Source organism: Numenius arquata, chromosome 3 (genome assembly GCF_964106895.1).
Source record: "Numenius arquata chromosome 3, bNumArq3.hap1.1, whole genome shotgun sequence".
NCBI lineage: Eukaryota > Metazoa > Chordata > Aves > Charadriiformes > Scolopacidae > Numenius > Numenius arquata.
In genome coordinates, this window is record NC_133578.1 from 69,533,429 (window position 1) to 69,552,276 (window position 18,848).

The 18,848-nt window shown below is 42.6% G+C and overlaps 1 protein-coding gene across 1 annotated transcript in view; it reads right to left on the reverse strand.

Annotated features, from left to right (window-relative positions):
* Positions 1-1,033: 1,033 nt before the first annotated feature.
* The window catches only part of ST3GAL1 (ST3 beta-galactoside alpha-2,3-sialyltransferase 1), an 82,865-nt gene continuing 65,050 nt past the window's right edge, over positions 1,034-18,848 (reverse strand). Inside the window, exons 3-7 of the mRNA XM_074145282.1 lie at positions 16,966-17,162; positions 14,561-14,740; positions 10,009-10,054; positions 7,240-7,359; positions 1,034-4,606 (exon numbers count right to left, since the gene is read on the reverse strand). Of these exons, the coding sequence (XP_074001383.1) occupies positions 4,433-4,606; positions 7,240-7,359; positions 10,009-10,054; positions 14,561-14,740; positions 16,966-17,162 (717 nt within the window). The 3' untranslated portion in view covers positions 1,034-4,432. The remainder of the gene's footprint in view (positions 4,607-7,239; positions 7,360-10,008; positions 10,055-14,560; positions 14,741-16,965; positions 17,163-18,848) is intronic.

An 18,848-nucleotide genomic window follows, 5' to 3' on the forward strand; every position in this document is an offset into this window, starting at 1 on the left:
GCCTCTACTTCCCACTCATTTTCAACAAGTGTGATGCTGGATGGACTGTATCCATTAACAGTGGTTAATATTACACTGATGGAGCATGTCTAGAGCCTGGGTTGAAAAGCAAAGTGTGAAGCAGCTCCTGAGAACTTTGTCCTTTGAAGGTACCACTGGAAAGCATCTCTTACTGTGACCATCAGATCACTTCCTATATATGAAGAGAAGCCTCCTGAGCTCCTTACTGTGACCATCAGACCATTGCCTGTATCTGAAAGGTAGCTTCCTGAGCTGCGCTGTGATGACTTCTTGAGCTTCAACCACACTAAGAAACCAGGTTGGTTGCATTCCAATGGGCAACTTGCATCACTGCTAGGCGGTCTACCCTACTCACTCCCTTGAACAATGAATGGAAATGGTGCACAAGGAAACTGAGCAGCTTATGAGGTCCACAAGAAATAGTTAAGGTGGAGTCTCCTCATGTAAAGACATGGTCATGCAGATGAGGTGGTGTGGCATGCTGAAGTGATACCTGATCAAAGATGTCCATCTCTCAGATGGGGTTCTTCTAATAGACAGCCTAGGCCATTCATGACTGAAATGCTTGTGTTATCATAGCAGCTAAATTAGGCCCTTAAACTAGGGACTTGGGGTGGATCCTCAGCATCTCTCCTGTGAAGGGAGCCAGGTCTGTCAATCCCAGAGAATAGGTGAGTTGAATCTCTTATCAAGTCACTGATTTCTGAGTCTGCCTTAATTTCCCTTATGTTTCACCTAAATACAACATAGATCCATCAAGAGATGACAGGCATAAGAAAGTTTAATTTTTTTCCTCAGAGAGGCCTAGAGCTGCCATAAGCTGAGCAGTATGATGCCCATGACCACAAGCTTTCCAGCAGCCTGAAACGTGCCAGTGTCACCCAAGGGATGGGTGGGAGGGAAGTGGAATAAGGCTTCATTACACTGTTGTGTGACAGAAGAGGTTCTAGGAGCTAATGGAAAAATTGTGGGAAGAAGTGTGCGCAGAGAGAAAGAGAAACACCTTTGATTTGATTATAATAAAAAATTTATTTTGATTCATATCATACTGAAAAATTAAATAAATAAAATGGGAAAGAATGATTGAGTCAGGTTCCCCAACACTGGAGAAAAAAAAAAATTATAACAATTGATTGTGTAGTCAAAGAAAAATAGGAAGAAAATCTGATCATGGGAGAAAAAAAGTGCTCAAGAGATTTGGCTTTGGTAAAAAAATGTAACACACACTCAAGGAGTGCTTCAGAGACTTTGCAGTGGTGGCAAATACAGTTAAAGAGTTTGAAGCCTTGACATGTTGCTAAATGTTTTTTCCTTTGTTGTTGTTTTTTTAAACAAAATAAACCCAGAAAGTTTCTAGCAGGAACACAGACAGTCTTCAACAATGGCAGTGGGAATGAATTCTTCCCTCAGCATCATCTGTTGGTATCTCCTTATTCTGAAGGCATTTGAAAGAGCAGCAAAATTGTAGAGAAACTGAGATAAAGATCTAACACAACAGTCAGTTGTCTAAAGGACTCTAGAAAAAGTTCCTCTGGAATAGAAATGTGATGGCACAGACTATTGCTCATGCTACAGCTAGAAAGGTCCACTCTCTACTCTCCTCACACTCTGAAAAATGGGCATCAGTGGCACACAGTTACTGCTTGCTGTCGGCAAGAAAATTAAATGTGAATTGTATCTTGTTGCATGATGAAGACACCAAATCTATCCACAACAGTATGAGCCAGGATGTTTCATATGTACTATCAGAGGCAGAACATTCCAGGGAAAAATGGAAATTTAATTCAGACAGCAAAAGGAAACTTTCAGAACAACACAGGCTAGAAGACAGCTGATTTTTTTTACCACTTTCTTTGATCCTAAACTGCCACGTCCGATAAAAAAAAAAAAAAGGGGATTTGGGTACCAAAAAAAAGGTTCTCTTCCAAGTCTTTCTAAAAATGACTGAAACAGCAATGAAATGTTTCTCAATTACTGACATTTGTCCATGAGAAAAAAAAAATATTAAAATTGTTGAAGATCATGATGAAAAAAAGTATCTCCAAAATCCAGCCACAGCGTGACAATACCATTGGATATCCATGGAGTCTCTTTCCTCTTTAAGTTGCTTTGCTCGTATTACTGTAACGTATCACCAGAAGCATATTGATCAACAATTTAAACAATGAATGCTTAAATGCTTAAAACAAACAAATAATCATGGTTCAGGTAGAAATGTTTCATTCTTTTACAAAGCACATGGAGAAGACAGTAAGCCCATTGAATTTGCTATGCCTGTGACATGCAGGTGAGTGGTTCTGCTGGCCACCATGCTGGGAAAGGGCTTCTTGACATCAGGATCATGAACAGGTATCAGCATGAGGATTTGAAAATCCTGCCCATTTCATATTGCTAAACTGAAGGGTCATGTAGGTACTGTGAAGGGAGCTCAGTTCACCGCTCAGACGTCTGGCATCCTCAGCTCTTTATATGCTGCAAGTCCAGTAATACTCATGTGGGTAATGCAGTCCACATTGGTGAATGGTGCTATGGCCCAAAATAGGGATATTCCAGCTGACTGTGTCATTGTGCTGTGAATTGCTGCCTTGGAGGTAAGCTCACTGCTAACAACTGGCATGGAAAGACAAAGGGATAAACCTTGGACTGAAGCACATCAGTGGTTGAAGGGCTAGGCTTTCTCTGAACTCAAATACTCATCTGATTGAACATGCTGCCATAACTGGGGCATGAAAGATGAGTCATTTTTAGATGATGATTTCTAAATTGCCACAAACCCCAACCATTGTAATCCATTAAAAATTAAACATGCCATTTTTTCCAGGCCTGATCTAAAGTCCCTTGAAGTCTGTGGCAGGAGCAACATTGGCTTCACCAGAGCTGAGAATGGGTCAAGAATCCATGAATCCTATTTTCATGGTATCAGGAAGAAAAAGCCACTGTTCTCCATTCTTCACTATCTGAACTTTGTTCTTGGATTCATACTTTATCTGCCCTCAAGGAATAAATGCATTGAATCCAGCAAATATTTGTGGATATAAAATCTCCACTGTCACTTCCCTCCTCTCGCTGCCTAGAGGTACTGACATTAATACACTCATTTCTCCAGAGATGCACATAATTTTGAAGTCTGGCTTACACTGCAGGATCAGCTTGAGTAGATCGTGTCCTTGTAGATGCTGCTACAGGGCAAAAGTTTTCTAGTGTGTTACTAGCTGATATCCCAACCCATGATATTTCTTCCATTTCAAATAGAGACCTTGTAAAGAGATACCACTTTCTACATTTGTAAAAAAATAAGAGGAAAAGTTTCCTTGGAACTTTTGGAAATTTTCCCATAAAAAAGGTAAAAGCTACCTTTATAAATTAGTCGTGTTTGCATTTGCTCAAATACAATATAGGAGCTGTTATTATTGTTTTTGACTACAAAAGTATACCACGTGGAGGCTAAACTTTGGTTCATTTTTCCCCCTTTTATAAAAAAGTTTAATTTAGAGTTGTCATCTTTTTAAAAAAAATCACATCTGTTCCACAATTATAAAAGGCACATATAAATGACTGAAAGAAAAAAGTCCACTTTCCAACCTTAAACTGATTAAATAAAAAGGAGCATTCCAGAGTATTTTCCACCAAAAAAAAATAAAATAAAAAACGAAATAAGAATTATATATAACCAAACAAGACAAACAAGTGGCTAAAAAGGCCATTTTTTTGCTGGAGTTTTCAGTATTGTTTTTTCTTTCATTATGGCTGTATAGGAACCAAGATTAAATAATATATGATCAGAGATGATTTGGTTTGTATTTTCTAGACACTATCAATGCAGAATGAGGCAACGGCTGAAATATTTGCTACTCCAGGAAACCTCATCACTTTTTTGCTTAATATAGCATTAAACCAGAAGTAATAGAGGAAACAAAAGAGACAGTTCAAAATGAAGATCAACAGCAGAAGTGAATTCATTTCTTTGAGGTAATCCTTACTATGATGTTCACAGCTGCCCTAGTGGGTCACAAGTCCCAGAAGTCATTTTCACTCTTCTTCAAGGATCTCCTGCCTTGTTCAAGGGAAGAATGGACTCACAAACTGCAGTTCTTGTGCCCAGGTTTCCCCTAGTTGCAACAGGGAGATCTTTCATAAGTAATTCAGAAATCAAGCCGTAGAGCCTATGCAGAGATTCATTTATTCCCACAACCAATTGGTAGTTCCCAGCTACCTGTAGATAGAAAAATACGTGCAGCATCGAAGCTAGTCCTCAGCCGAGCTCCCTGCGGTGAGCATTGCAGCAGTGAGATGCTCTGAATCCACCGCAGATTCATGCATTCAAACCTGGCTGACGCTCAGATCATCTTCGCTGAGCTTTGTTCTGCTGCATGTTGGAAATTGCAGCCCCCACTTCTCCCCGTGGCCAGGGTCATCTGCCCTTGAAAAAATTTATTTTTTCAACGGAGGCAAGAGTCAAAGTTATATTGAACTCAAAATCCCCATCATGGACACCTGTCTTCCGGAAAGCCCCAGCTGAAGCATTGTTTTCCCAGTAGTGATGCCAATGTCCTTTGCTGTCTGCTCCAAAACCGTACACATTCACCTAGGAAGTAAGAGAGAACTAGTGTTATGGCCTGGAAAGCTCTGAAATGTTGAAGAAACTCTCTTGATTCTCAATTTATCTATAGGCAGAAGCATCTGAGGACCTCAGTTGTGTGCCAAGCTATTCTACTGTATGAGATGATGCAATCACAGAAAACAGCCTGGATATTACACCCTAAGCTATGCTGAGATCATCACCATACCCAAACCCAGACAGCAAAGGAAATTTCTATCCATGAATTCTTGTTTAGCAATATGAAAAACACATTCCTTTCTCCTAAGCATGATGTTTGACCTCAGGAGGCCAGTGGCTTGGGATAGAAATCTCCTCTTTAGCTGATTAAAGCCACAAAGAGTGGAAAAATTTTGGGTTTGCTCCTAGTCTTCCAAATAATGACCCATGTCAACCCCATCTTATATGTTTTAAAATTAGCAGTCACTTCAGAGGCAGGTGGACATTATGTGTTTTGTATGTATACTCCTATGGCCTTTCCTCTCCCAACAGCTCATTTATCAATGGCTATTGCCTGTCTCGTTTGGTGGTAAAAGTCCAGACATCTTATTTTTGACTAATTTAAAGTGAGAGTGGCGACATGGCTGGGTTTGAATGGGTCATATCCCACAAAACAAGTGGCTTAACCCACAAACACCTGGACCCACTCAAATACAAGTTGGTTTTAAGTTATTTTTGGTAATGTCAGAGCCTTGCTCATTGCCTTCTAAGCAGAAAACAGGACCCACCCAACGGCCCATTCTATCTGCCTTGACTATGGTACAGCTTCTGCCAGCATCATCAGGAGTATTTCCATCGCCTCGTGAAGCAACACAGGCCTAGGTGACAAAAGCTTTCTTTCATCAGTACATCTGTGTCCAGGCCAGGGATTTTGCCAGCATAGTGATTTTTATTCCCCACGCTGATAAGCCCATGCTTGCAGGATTTTGTAGATCTGACTTAGCCTTATACTAACTAGCTAAGTCTTAAGTCACCTAGGAGTACCTCACATCACTCATGCCAGGGAATTTCCTCAAGAAACTGCTGGAGCAGAGGCGTTTACCATAACCTACTGCATAAAACCACAAGCTTGGGTTTGAAAATCGACCACCTGCATTCCCCAAATTAGTTTATGTCAGAGCTCGTCATTGAAGTTTTTCAGGTGGGATTATGATTTAGATATTCAAATGGAGGTGCCTGAGCATCCATTACCAGCCAGTGGCGATTCAGGTAGCACAGTCACTGGAAACCAGAGAGTGACCCTGCTCCCCTAATGTCTTACCAGGAGGACGGTTTGCTGGATCAGCCTCTTGGCCCCACTGATGAGACAGATCAGACCTCAATGCAGTTGCTCAAACATTAGTGCCATTTGAGATGTCCTTGAGTACTATTAGTACATCTATTAATAGTACATTATTAGTACATCTATTAATAGTACATCTATTAAAGGTAGGCAGAGGTCACACCCAAGACCTAGAGATTTGTACTTTTCTGGCCTAGCAGCTGGAAGCAGAGGGCATGCCCAAGGCAACACCAATGGCTCTTGGTGCCTTAACAGTGAGATAAAATATAATCAGGACTTCCACTAACAAGATGGGCACAGACACCATTCATAGATTCATAGATTCATAGATTCATAGATTGGTCCAGGCCGGAAGGGACCTCCAAAGGTCATCTAGTCCGACCTCCCTGCAGTCAGCAGGGACACCCCCAACTAGACCAGGTTGCCCAGGGCCTCGTCGAACTTCACCTTGAATATCTCAAGGGAAGGGGCCTCAACCACCTCCCTGGGCAACCTGTTCCAGTGTTCCACCACCCTCATGGTAAAGAATTTTTTCCTAATATCCAATCTAAATCTCCCCTTCTCCAACTTAAAACCATTGCCCCTCGTCCTGTCACTGCAGGCCTTTGTAAACAGACCCTCCCCAGACTTCCTGTAGGCCCCCCTCAGGTACTGGAAGGCCGCTATGAGGTCTCCCCGGAGCCTCCTTTTCTCCAAGCTAAACAACCCCAGCTCCCTCAGCCTGTCCTCATAGGAGAGGTTCTCCAACCCCCTGATCATTTTGGTGGCCCTCCTCTGGACCCGCTCCATCAGGTCCGTGTCCTTTCTATATTGAGGGCTCCAGACCTGCACACAGTACTCCAGGTGAGGTCTCACCAGAGCAGAGTAAAGTGGCAGAATCACCTCTCTGGATCTGCTGGCAACACTTCTTTTGATGCAGCCCAGGATGTGATTGGCCTTTTGGGCTGCGAGAGCACATTGCCTGCTCATGTCCAGCTTCTCGTCAATCAGCACCCCCAAGTCCCTTTCCTCAGGGCTGCTTTCTAATACCTCATCCCAATCATCATATTTAGATGTTTTTTGATACCAAGAGGAATCCTACTATTTGTGTTTAATTATATTCTCCTGGAATTCATCTTAAACCCTGCCACTTGCTGAAATTAAAAAAAAAAATCTGTCTCTGTCAGTTGGGCGTATCTGCATGTTACAGAGGACTCTGCATCTGTTTGGAGAAACAAACGGCAGAGAAAATGGAAAGGGAGAAATAAAGGCTGAGTGAGTGGTCTGAGCCTGTTCCTAGCACTGCAGTGTGAAACATCCTGAGTTTTTATCGATATATCCAAATACAATCAGACTTTACCTCATCGCATACATGGAGAGCAAATATCAAAGACAGAAGGCCTGTGGAGGGATATCTCCCATGATGCTGGAGCCAGTTTTCATAGACGTATTTCATAAAAGCTGGATTATAAACCAGAATCTAAGCAAAATTGGAGAAAAAAACTCATTAGTAAAACACCCTGGGGAAAAAACCAATGGCAGCATGTCATCCATAAAAGACACCAGGGTAGGGGAGAGGGGAAGAAGGGAATAATAGTTATTCCCCAAGGGCAGGTAAAAGGGAAAAATAAAGTCCCATAGTTAAGTGCATTCAAGATTATTTCACATTGCAATTACACATCAATATTCCTTCCTCGGTCTGGATGTAAAACCTGGGTGATTCCTGCTGAAACCAATGGGTATGAAACGGCACAAGTGAAAAGAAAATTAGCCATTCAAATCTCCCTGCAGTGTCCTGCTGTAACGCAGGTGAGCTCTGGGGAGCTGAAGGCCTGGAGAAGGCAAGCATAAGATGTCATGCCAGATTTAATAGAATCATGAAATCATTTAGGTTGGAAAAGACCCTTAAGATCATTGAGTCCAACTGTACTTTGGGTGAGAACGTAGCAGCAACTGTATCTTCTGCACAATACACCAACCATGTCTTGGTATCCCTATAGGTACAGATCTAAGGAAACCAGGGGCCAGGTGTAAACTATCAGGAAGCCTACCAGGTTTTATCAGCTGCATTTCTCCTGTTTCCCAAACATCCTGTTTTTCTATGGCTTTTTTTTCTTAAAAACACAAAAACAACAACAAACCCAAACCCATAAATTGCACTCGGTTATCCCCTGGGGAAATTATGAGGCCATCTAATGGAGACAGAGCACTTAAGATCAGACCTGAGTGTACAATAAATCCAAGGACTGGTGGGAGCCCTTGGTTCCAGCCGCCCTCCCTGAATCAGGCAAAGGGAGACTTTTCCCTCTATGCTGCATTTGTAATTAGAGTGACAGCATTTCCGCAGCAACTAGTTAGCTACAGGGCTTTTCCTTTTATAAAGTCAGAGGTTAATTGCCGATATTGTATCTGTGTGTAATCACTTCTCACAGGGTGTTTTGCATTGCTTCGGACTGGGAAGAAATACAAGCTTCTCATCTCCCTGCTCAGGAAGCTGCTGCATATCACCAGCCATACCTTGGGCTGGTGTTACTCAACTGTGACATGAGTTTAACAACCTGCCGTAGTGCATCTCACAAGGGATTTGCAGAGGTTAATGTGCTCCTCACAACAGGTGATTGTTTAATACCCCCAGAGGTCCATGGTTTGAAGCACAGGGAATAAACTGATACTGGTTAAAGGTCTCTTCTGAAGCCTGTGGCAAAACTTGGCATCCTGAATGAAGGACATGTGCTTTAATCTGTAATTTTAATGCTGTGAGGCTAACACCATACTTTACCAGCCCTTGAGACATTAAGAGGCCTGAGCTCCTCTGAAAATCAGCCTCTCCAAAAGCTGAGAGAATGAGACTTTTATTTCGCTGGAAGGTCTGTAGAAAAGGAAACGTCTTTTACTTCTCCCTACATAGCCTGCCTTGGTTATGTCCTACAACTGTGCAGCTACAACAAAAGTCTTTGCATGGTGGCTAAAGGTGCAACATGGGAATGACCATCCTGCGCCATGGGAAATCCTGCCTCCAGCAGTAGCACATGTCCATTGAACCACAGCACACTTGGACAACGAGTCAATATGCATGAGATGGACTGTCTTCTGACTGCTGTAGGGTAGGCACCAGGTTCGTTCATCTTTCCTCAACCTTCTCAGAGAAGTGAGGACCCCCTGAATGACTGCTGTCTACACATCCACACTATGAAGTAAAATGGGTCAAAAGCATTTTGTTAGCCTTGAGGGAAGTGGAATGGCACAGATTGTGTCCACATTGCTCAATTCTGTCCCTGTGAAAAATAGGGAATATTCCCTGGTCTGAGCTAACCTCCAAACCTTGCTTGAACATTGCCTGGCAGAGTACTAATACACCTGGGACAAAAACAGCATGGACTTGGCCTGAGACCGGTCTCCAGGCTTGTTTCATAGAATCATAGAATTGTCTAGATTGGAAAGGACCCTTCAGGTAATCAAGTCCAACCATCAGCCTAACAATGATGAAAAACCATCACTAAACCATAACTGGGTACAGTTATGTACGCAGTAACCATAGTTATTACAGCTGTGGACTAAGAGCCTTCCCCAAAAGCCATTGATAGTGTCATGAATTCTCCACTGACTTGAAAACACACAGCTTTATTTGTTCAGAGTTCACTTAGCTCCTTATTACAAGGAACTGACCCGGGAGTGAGAAACATCCTTGGTGTTCAAATAGTCAAATTATTAAAAGAAAAACAAACCTCCAAAGGCTCTCCACAGCTCAAAGTGTTGTTACTTCCAAATGACTGCAACTGGTGGGAACAGAGCAACTGCTGTGGAGGGTGAGCACCGTTGGCCAACAGTACACCTTCAATGTCCCTGAGCAGTACCAGAGGAAGCAATGCAATCTTCAGAACAGCAGTAATGCAATGGCATAGTCACAAGAGCAGTTTCCTTCCAACCTCAGTTATTTAGCGGTTGATCTATGGCCTGGATGGCACACAGGAGCTAAACCTTTAACTTAGCTAAGCCTTGTAAAGTGTGTGTCTTTTGGTTGCAGTTTTCATGAATGTCAAGGGGTTCCTTGGATACTTGCAGTCTCCCAAAGAAGCAAAAGACCTACAAGTGGACTAATAGAACAAATTCAAAAAACAGCATTGCTCACCTTTTCTTTTTTGACTTTGATTTTCCGTGGAACTGGAACATATGTGCTGTTAGAAGAAAAAAAAAAAAAACACCAAGATTAATAAAAGCCCAACATATGAATATTTTCATGTATTTCCAAAGAAATAAAGGATATTCTTCATGTGCAGTAAGAAAATAAAATTATTTTAAAGTAATAAATTCAAGAAGTTGTTGGAAAATGAGGCTGCAATTAAGTAATACAGCAAGAAGAAACTGAGCTGTCACTGAAGCAAGTTTATAGGAAGCCGATACATTTTAAAATTTTCAAGTCAATTATTGACAATAGGACACCAAAGATTTAGTTGACAGTATACTGTAGGGTCCATATTATGTGAAGCCCATGACTTCTAATTCTTGTATCGTGACTGTTGCAGTCTTTGCACTTTGATGACAGAAAGGGCTTTCCATTTAATTTCATGGCAGAAAAAACTTTTCCCACCAGGGGGAGACTTTTCCCCTCCTAATACTTGTAGCTACTGCATGATTTTCAGAGTAGGTGGTAGTAGAGTTCATAATTTCTGTGGTTCTGTGCAACTCTGACATTCCAATACACAGCCCCTCACCAGCAAGCCATTCCCCTCCTCCCCAGGGAATGCTGAAGGCTTCCTGCCCTTCCCAGCATCAAAATTCCAAGTCATATCTTATGACTGGGTCAAAATCACGAGTCATGTCTTGAAAACAAAAAAATCTTTTCTTCCCCATATCTCATGCACAGTGCATGCTGGCATTGTACAGCTCATCACGAGTGCTGTAAAAAAAAATCTCCCTGAGTTTGTTTCAAGTGAGAAAATTCTGAACTGGCCTTGTAACTAGACTATATCCCAAAATATACCCTGCAGACTTTTTAGACGGGTTGCGAAAAAAACACCAAAACCTCCCATCAGTTCAGTCTAAATGGTTTTTGCTTGATTTTTGGTCACAGCAAGGTTCCTGTGATCAACGTTTTATTTCTCTTTGAACCATGGATCATCAGCACTTTGAAACATTAGTTTAAGTCTTCTCAAACCAATGGTGACCTGGCAATGTCCTTATCTCCTTAGGTACTTCTGGGCATCCCTGACCTTAGATCCCAGCTCCAGGCTGGATGCAGTGGAAGACATGATGGGTGGGTTACAGCCCCCTGAGATGTGACATGAGATGCTAACAGGCAAAGGGACATACGTGTGGACTTCTTAATCTGCCCTCAGCAAATCTGCCCTTATATCTGCTTCCCACGCCTGACCTCGCTTAGCAAAGTTGGTAAAAGTAGGCTTGGTGATCCCATGTCCTTTTTGTGGTTATGAAGACTTAAAAGGCTTCTTTGCTGGTAAAATTTCTTCATTATTATTTAAATAAAGAGCCAGTCTTTTCTGAGAAGGTGATGTGAAGGAAACAAGAGGACCATATTTCATGAACCTCTAGCCAGGTGCAGTAGAAGACCAAAGTGAATGATATGCAATATGCAAGACAGTATTCGCTGACAGCTCTAATCCAACCAGGACACTACTGTAGCTCTTGTCAGATGACATATTAGTCATTTATATCATGGGATATTTCATTTTTCAGAAGCAATACCCAGGTTCTGCTGTCACTCGGCTGCAGAATTTCATACAACCGCATGGAAAGCATTGACACGCTGATTAAGACCAAATGGAGCAAATGGAGACCTACACTGTTATGACCATGTAAAAACCAGGCTGCATAGCAGCCAGGGAGTTAGCGATCCAGTAAATACCACACAGGAGCAGGACAAAAAGTAAGGCCTGTGATAAAGGTGGCTACAGATGGAATTCATATTATCTGGAAACCATCTTCTATGAGCCTCTTGGCAGTGCTCTAGTGAAGTCTGGCAGCATCACTGGCCACCTGTACAGGATATTTACTGTGCTATTGATCCAAGTGGACGATGTGGAACACTTTAAGGAATAAAAATATTGCTCTTTGCCAAACCAAGTGGACATCCATGGAGCTTTTTTCACTATGGAGATTCTTGGAAGACTTGAAGAAGCAGGTTAAGGCAAGTAGGCTAAATATATGACATATGCAGGCATGAAGGTTTTCAGTCCTGGAAGGATTTTCTTAGGGTTTTTTTCTGGGATAATGCCCAGTCTTAGAGAGCCTCTTTGAAACGGGACATCCATCAATCGTGGGACACATCTGAAAGAATCATTCATCTACCAATTCAATCTAATATTAAGGCTATCTGCAGTTTGGCTTTTCTTTTGAACCATAATACAGAATGCTTACCGTTTTTAACTATGAGTACACTAAGGTATTTCTTCTCTTCTAAAATTCTGAATTTCAGATGGGTTTTATTTTTATTTGATGCCTTCTCCCCTTTACAAATGCACAGTCAATAATTTCCTTATAGACTGTATTTGACATTGTGTATTTAATGTATGCTCATAGGTTTATTCTGCTAGCCTAAAATTATGTTAAATATATTGTTATGATTTGTGTGCTTATGATTTTCTGGTTTTATTGCTCCAGCATGTGCCAGCTTATTAATTATGCAATTTCCCTGTTTCGAGTACCACAAAAATCTTAAAATACTGGTATTTCTTCCATGGGGTTAAATATTCACACACTAATTTATACCAGATGCTTACCAAGCCCATGTATACAATCTAATTATAAATATATAATATATCCTGTAATTTATTAAGCAAAGATGTTTTCCTTTCATGTGCTGTGACTGCCTTGTAGTCAACCGGTTATATCTTCCTGACAGGCTAAAGGCTTAGTCAAGTTTACCACTACAACCTACTTGCTGCCACTTCTGAAGGTAAATACTCGATAAAAAATAGTGAACAGCTTTGTAATCTGGGCACAGAGTAGTGACAGTGATGGAAACACGGATGGGTGACGATGGCAGCAACTGGCCCTCTGTGGGCTCCTCTTCCTGGTGCGGGCACAAATATAACAAAGATGCAGCACGGGGCTCCATTCATAGGCCACTGAAGGCAGCCGGGAGCTTTTCGTTGCTTCTGATGGGATTTGGGTTCAGGCTTAAAGGCAGAGGTTCTCAATCTCTTTTATCAATACAGTTTTGAAAAGAGAAAAATGCCTAAGTCTTACAAAAAAATACCTAAGCCAACTTTCTAAGTGGGATGACTTTTCCGAGATATGAGTGTGTCCTGAAGATGGATTTTTTCAAGAAAACTTATGACAGTATATACTAAGTGCGGGTGGCAAAAAAGGTAAAAAGAGACTAAACCAGATTTGTTACAAGTTAAGAGAATCTTAATAAGAAGTGAAAATAATTTAAAATGTATTTGCAAAGAGAGAAAAGAAAAAGAAAAGAAGACATAAAACTCCATTTGTTGTCCCATGAAGAAGTTTTCTTTAAAAATGCGAAGCAGGTCTTATCCCCAGACAACAGGGACATACTTTTCCAAGTTTTTAATTCTCTGAGACTCTGAAATTGGGCAAAAATTTGAAATGTCTTGAAATACTTCTCTCTGGAATAAAGTAATGTGATCTGCTGTCACTGTCCATGTGGAGCCGGGCACCACCGAGCAGTCCCACCAGGCTGTGGCTTTACATCCAGCAGATAACCTCACACACAGGACAAATGTCATGTATTTCATTCTCTGGATTAGGGAAAGCCAGCTTATAGCTTATAGGAAGAGAGAAAATCTGCTAAACGGCATCCAGAAGAAACATGCATTTTGTTCACGTTTCTAATTCTAGTGCTGCCATGAATATATTAAGCAGGACAACATTTACTTCCAAAAGCAAGAAGTAGAAATGGAGAATAAATACCAGTGTGGCACATCACTACCAGGTAAAACATGTCAATTTAAAGCTAAGGCACACAGGTGACACAACAGTGTCTCCTCTGCATGGCTCTCAATCACCTTCCACCAGGAAAGATGGACAGAACTCCTGACTGACCTGTCCATGGGAGGATGCTGTGGACTGGGGACTAAATGTCCCAATCTGCTTCTCCTCTCACTGCCTTCTGTGAGCAGCCTGCACATCCCTCTCTGCCTCCTTGTCCTCTTCTGCAAGTGGGATAATATATGTTGGAGGACCATTTGGCCACCCAAGTGTCTCAGGTGGGATAATCCACGTTTCTAGAACCACTGCTGAATGAACAACCCCCCAAAGACTTGATTCTGCAGATGGTTTTCTGATGGGTGTGTCTGGGTACGAGCACTCTGGCTGCACCCACTGTACTCCCAAGGGACCGGAGAGAAGGAAGGATGAGCAGAAGCCCAAAATGAGGCACTGAACCTCAAAGCCCAGGAAGCCTTTGCTCAAACTGGCCACATCCAGCAGCAAAAAACCCCACTTTCATATCTCTGAGACCACTGTGTGGGACTGCAAAGAGCTGTATCTGGATCTTTACCTCAAAGAGTGCACTATAGCATTAAGGTTTTCCTAGAAAGCAAGTGCTCAGGATTGAACCCTGACCTGAGAGGGTCTGTAAAGCTCCTCTAGGCTTTATCAGAAGTGGAGTTTTGCCCAGTATGGGCTTTTCTGTCCTACAGCAACATGTGGGAGCTCCCACCCCTTCAGCCCACCCACTCAGGGCTGCCCTTACTCACAAGTTGATGGTGCCTGTGGTGAGAGCGGTGACAACCCAGCGCAGGTCCAGGGTTTTGAAGGGGATCAGGATCATGCTCACATTTTCTGCCAGCTCTTTGTAGCTCTCAGGGTAAACGAAGTGGTGAGTGGTCTTGCTCCCAACATCTGATTCGTAGCCAGTGGTGGGGGCACGGTTCATTCTGCAGCCCAAAAGTAAGAAGTGAGAGTGAGGAAGGGGAAAAGGATGCAACACTGTGGAGAAACCCCCAAGATGGCTCTGAGCAGAATGGGGTTTCTCTGCAGCCCAGTGGAGTCTCCTGCAGAGACATTAGCTCAGCTCACAGCAGAAGTGCAGGGAGGACAAGGAAGGGTGTAGCTGACGAGATGATGAGAAGCATTGTACATTGCGAGATAACACGTTGCCCTGGTCACTGATAACAGGGGAGGTAAAATCTGTTTATCAAGATTATGCCAGGCTGTGTTATTGCAGTGCTCCCCCAGGTGAATTAGTTAAGTTTAACTACCTCAAAGGGAGTTATTAGTGTAGGCAGACTATCCTGCCAGCCTGCGAGGACCTGTTACTGAGTTAGTCTCTTCCCTGGCAGCGACCCACATCATACTATGCGGAAATACTCAGTAAAGCATGAGATTTACTATGTTTCATCTTGAGATTAGTCAGTCTGAGGTATAAAATATAGTGGTTTCTTTCTGTCAGGACAAAGTTCAAGGATGGCACCTTAAGTTATCTTACTCACACCCTGCCCTCAGGTCTGTGTACCTTCCCCACCATCTGTAGTGGGCCTGCCTGTGTGAAGGTGGATTTTGGACCTAGTCTAAGCAGGAAGGACCAAGCAGGAATTTCCTTACATCATGAAAGTAGATAGTAAGCAAATAAAAGCGGGCTGGGACACAGTATTTGGAAGGAAAGGTGCCCCCTCAGACTTCCTGGCTCTTCCCTGTGCTTGGGTGTATTGCCAGAGCACATGCAAATGAGTATCAGGTCACCAGAGATTTTGTTTGTTGGATTAAACCATAGAGGAGTCACCTTCTCTGCACAAGTTTCCACAGTGAATTTTAAAACTTTGTGCCATCGATTCAGATCTGGCTTGAGATCCCTAAAACAGAAATCAGAGCCTGGAAGGTTCAATTTCGAATCATTGAGAGTTTCTCCCTTTCCAAGGATGTTCTGCTATGGGAAGGGTTATGTCTCAAAGCAGAAACTCATATCCGAGTGTGTTACTCTTTCGTTACTACTAGAAAAATAGCTTTTGAGTCTAGCAAAGCCTTTTCTGCATGAATATAGAAACGCAGGCCAGGAAAGATAAGAAAATTCACACATGAACAGGGCTGTCTCCATAGCAAGGGACATGGAGTTAAGCACAAATGCACCTCAGCTGCCTCCCATTTGCAACATGAGGGATTAATATCAAGGGGTCTTCACTTCCCTTCTTGGATCTGAAGACCAAGTTGGCTGCCTCTGCCTTTGGGGAGGTACTTTTGGCAGAGGACAAGGCATGCAGCTGATGGAAGCAACACCTGAAAAGATTTATCATGAAAGTTTAGATGTCATCTAAAGACTCTACAGTGTGTCCAAGCCACATTGGAAGCCAAGTGGCCTAAGGTGGCTTAACAGTTCAAATAGCACTGATCTTCTGCTGATTCACTCTTGGCTTCGTGCACAGCTTCTTGCTAAAGGTAATGTCACTTCTGAGAGTATAATCCCACATGTGGTATTTTCAATAGCAATCCCTCCTTTCCAGGCCCTCTGACCTGCCCTGCGTTGCTCCCGAAATTGTGCTGTACTGGCAGCTGTGGTGTGAAAGCCAGACAACACTTTGGAGATTAACCTAGTCAGCCCAGATATCTTAGCTGCCCTCTGGGTGATTACCTCTGCTTACCTAGTTCCCGCTTGTGTTTCACTGGGACAGAACAGCCAACCCTCATTGCCTCGAGAAGAAGAGGCAAAGTGACCCTTCACAAAGTAGCTGCAGCCAACCAGTTGTCTCCTGTCCATTGCAAAGAGACTTTGGCTTTCCCACCCCACCATTGCTTAAGAATGAAACAATGCAAGAAAGTCAATTCTGAAACAGTCAATTAAGTGTGTAAAAGATCACTTGTGAGTACTAGTTGCAGAAATAACTTTTACTCAAAACTGTAGGGTTTTTCAGTGATAATTTTTTAACACAGGCAATTATGATAGTGCAGAACAAGCTACAGTATCAACACCTATTCATGGTTTTTTTCCAAACTAAAACATGAGGTCATGTCTCCAATACACACAGTTTACATCCTTGGAACTTAGATTTGACCTAAGTACCAGATTTCACTAGATAGCCCCTGAAATCCTGTTTGCTCACTTGTCCCAGAAATACCCAGTGAATCTTAAACAACAGAGACATCTGGAGCTGAGGTGGTGCCTACTCACCTGAGCACAAAGTCATGGGAGTCAATATCTTGGCCATACTGAGACTGCCGAAGGTTCCCAGAGTTGCCCACGACGGCACACCGTTTGCAGGTGTAGGTGCCTCGCTCCTGCAGCGGATCCCCATCCCCAGGAACGATCTCAAACAAATCCTTGAGAGTAGCATTAATATTCTTCGGAGCTTTCTCTCCTTGCAATTTCTGTTAGGGAGAAAAATCACTCCAGGTTACCAATATCGCTAACTTCTGTGTGAGCAAGACGTAGTTTCAAATATCTTCTCAAAGACCATTCTTGCATCTACCTGCAGACACTGTCTCCTTCCCATTAACTTTTTAAACTTGGTTCCCCTTTCTCTTCCTTTTCCCTGGATTCCCTCACCTCCTCAGCCTCTACCTAGCCATGGTGGAACAGATCATTCATTTTCCCCAAGGCTGACCTTAGCAGAATAAATATTCCTCTAGTATCTATAAGCCTAATCCTACGTTGGGCCAGATATCTTCTGTTAGGACATGTCTAAGATTTCTTTTAATCTTCCTAGGAAAGACAAAAGAGTTTGAGGGAACCTGATGGAGCACAGAAGTGGCTGACACCCCTTCCACAAATTTTGTTATATGCCAGAAGTGGGAGTGTGAGGGAGATCTTATTGCTACTGTTCTGGACTGCGGAGGAACCAGCTGCTAGTGCAATAGGAAATTATGGTAAAGTAGAGTTAGCCCTGAGGGTTGGAGATGTAAAATAATCTGAAAAATTCTCCAGGATGCAGAAAACCACCCGGACCTTGGTCATTGTGTCTGTTGCCATGGAGGGAAACTCTTTTGTAGCAGCTCTGTGGTGCATGGTGGAAACAATGGCTGGATTGGGAAGGTACAGGCAAGGTGCAGGACAGATGATGGCCAAACACTCCCTTTCTGGGTCTCTGGTCTCTGAGGACTACTAAAGAGGTTGGGAATGCTGGCAGGCTCACAAAAAGCATTGCCCATCCTCGTGGCGCTGCTTGCTTGGAAGTTCACAAAGGGAGAATGGCTCCTAACACAAAATCTGCCAAAAGCCTCAGCCCTTGCTCTGCCAGGCCAGGGCAAGGAGAGACAGGGAGGGAGGGAGGAGAAACACCTTTTCCCACGACTCCCAGCAAGGGCCTGGGGCAATTTGGCTTTAGTTTCCCATGTGTTTCCCTTGACTGCACCAGGAACTGTTAACTTGTCCTGCTATCTCTCTCTCTCACAGAAAACCAAACAGAAGTATCACTGTAATTTTTGTTTAAATTTCATGCTGTCTCTTTGCAGACCTATGTAAAAGAACCTTATTTGCACTGAAACGAACAACAGGTCTGTGGAGCTCAGAGCTACATGAGGACATTGGGGCCAAGAAAACTTGAAACAAAGAAATGTTACATACATAGACTTAATCTTCCTGCGAACCCTTGCAAGCTGATATATTCAATATGGACTGCACAACGTGATTAGGATGCAAGGTAATTACGATGGCCAGACAAGCATTGTCATTATTACCACTTATGTCACTATTCAGTGGATGGGTCAATTATTTAAGTGAAAAAGGTTATCTTCTAAATTTGTGTGTGATGCTGCAAACACGTTTGCATATCTAAACCCTTGTGTATTCTTGATGAATCCAATCTAACCTGGTTGTACTCTGAATATATGAAAAACACTTAATGTTAGAAAGCCAGCAGCCTTCAAAATAAATGGAGACTTCATAGGTATCTTAGAATGTAATATCAGGTGTTTAATGTAGAAGAATCCAACTTTTTTTTAACAAGAAACTTATTTTGAGTTATTTGAACATGAATGCGTATACACCCGTGTGTACTCTCTCTCTCTGAAAGGTGAGCTGACTTTAACTGTCTTTAAGAAATGAAAGGGAAAACC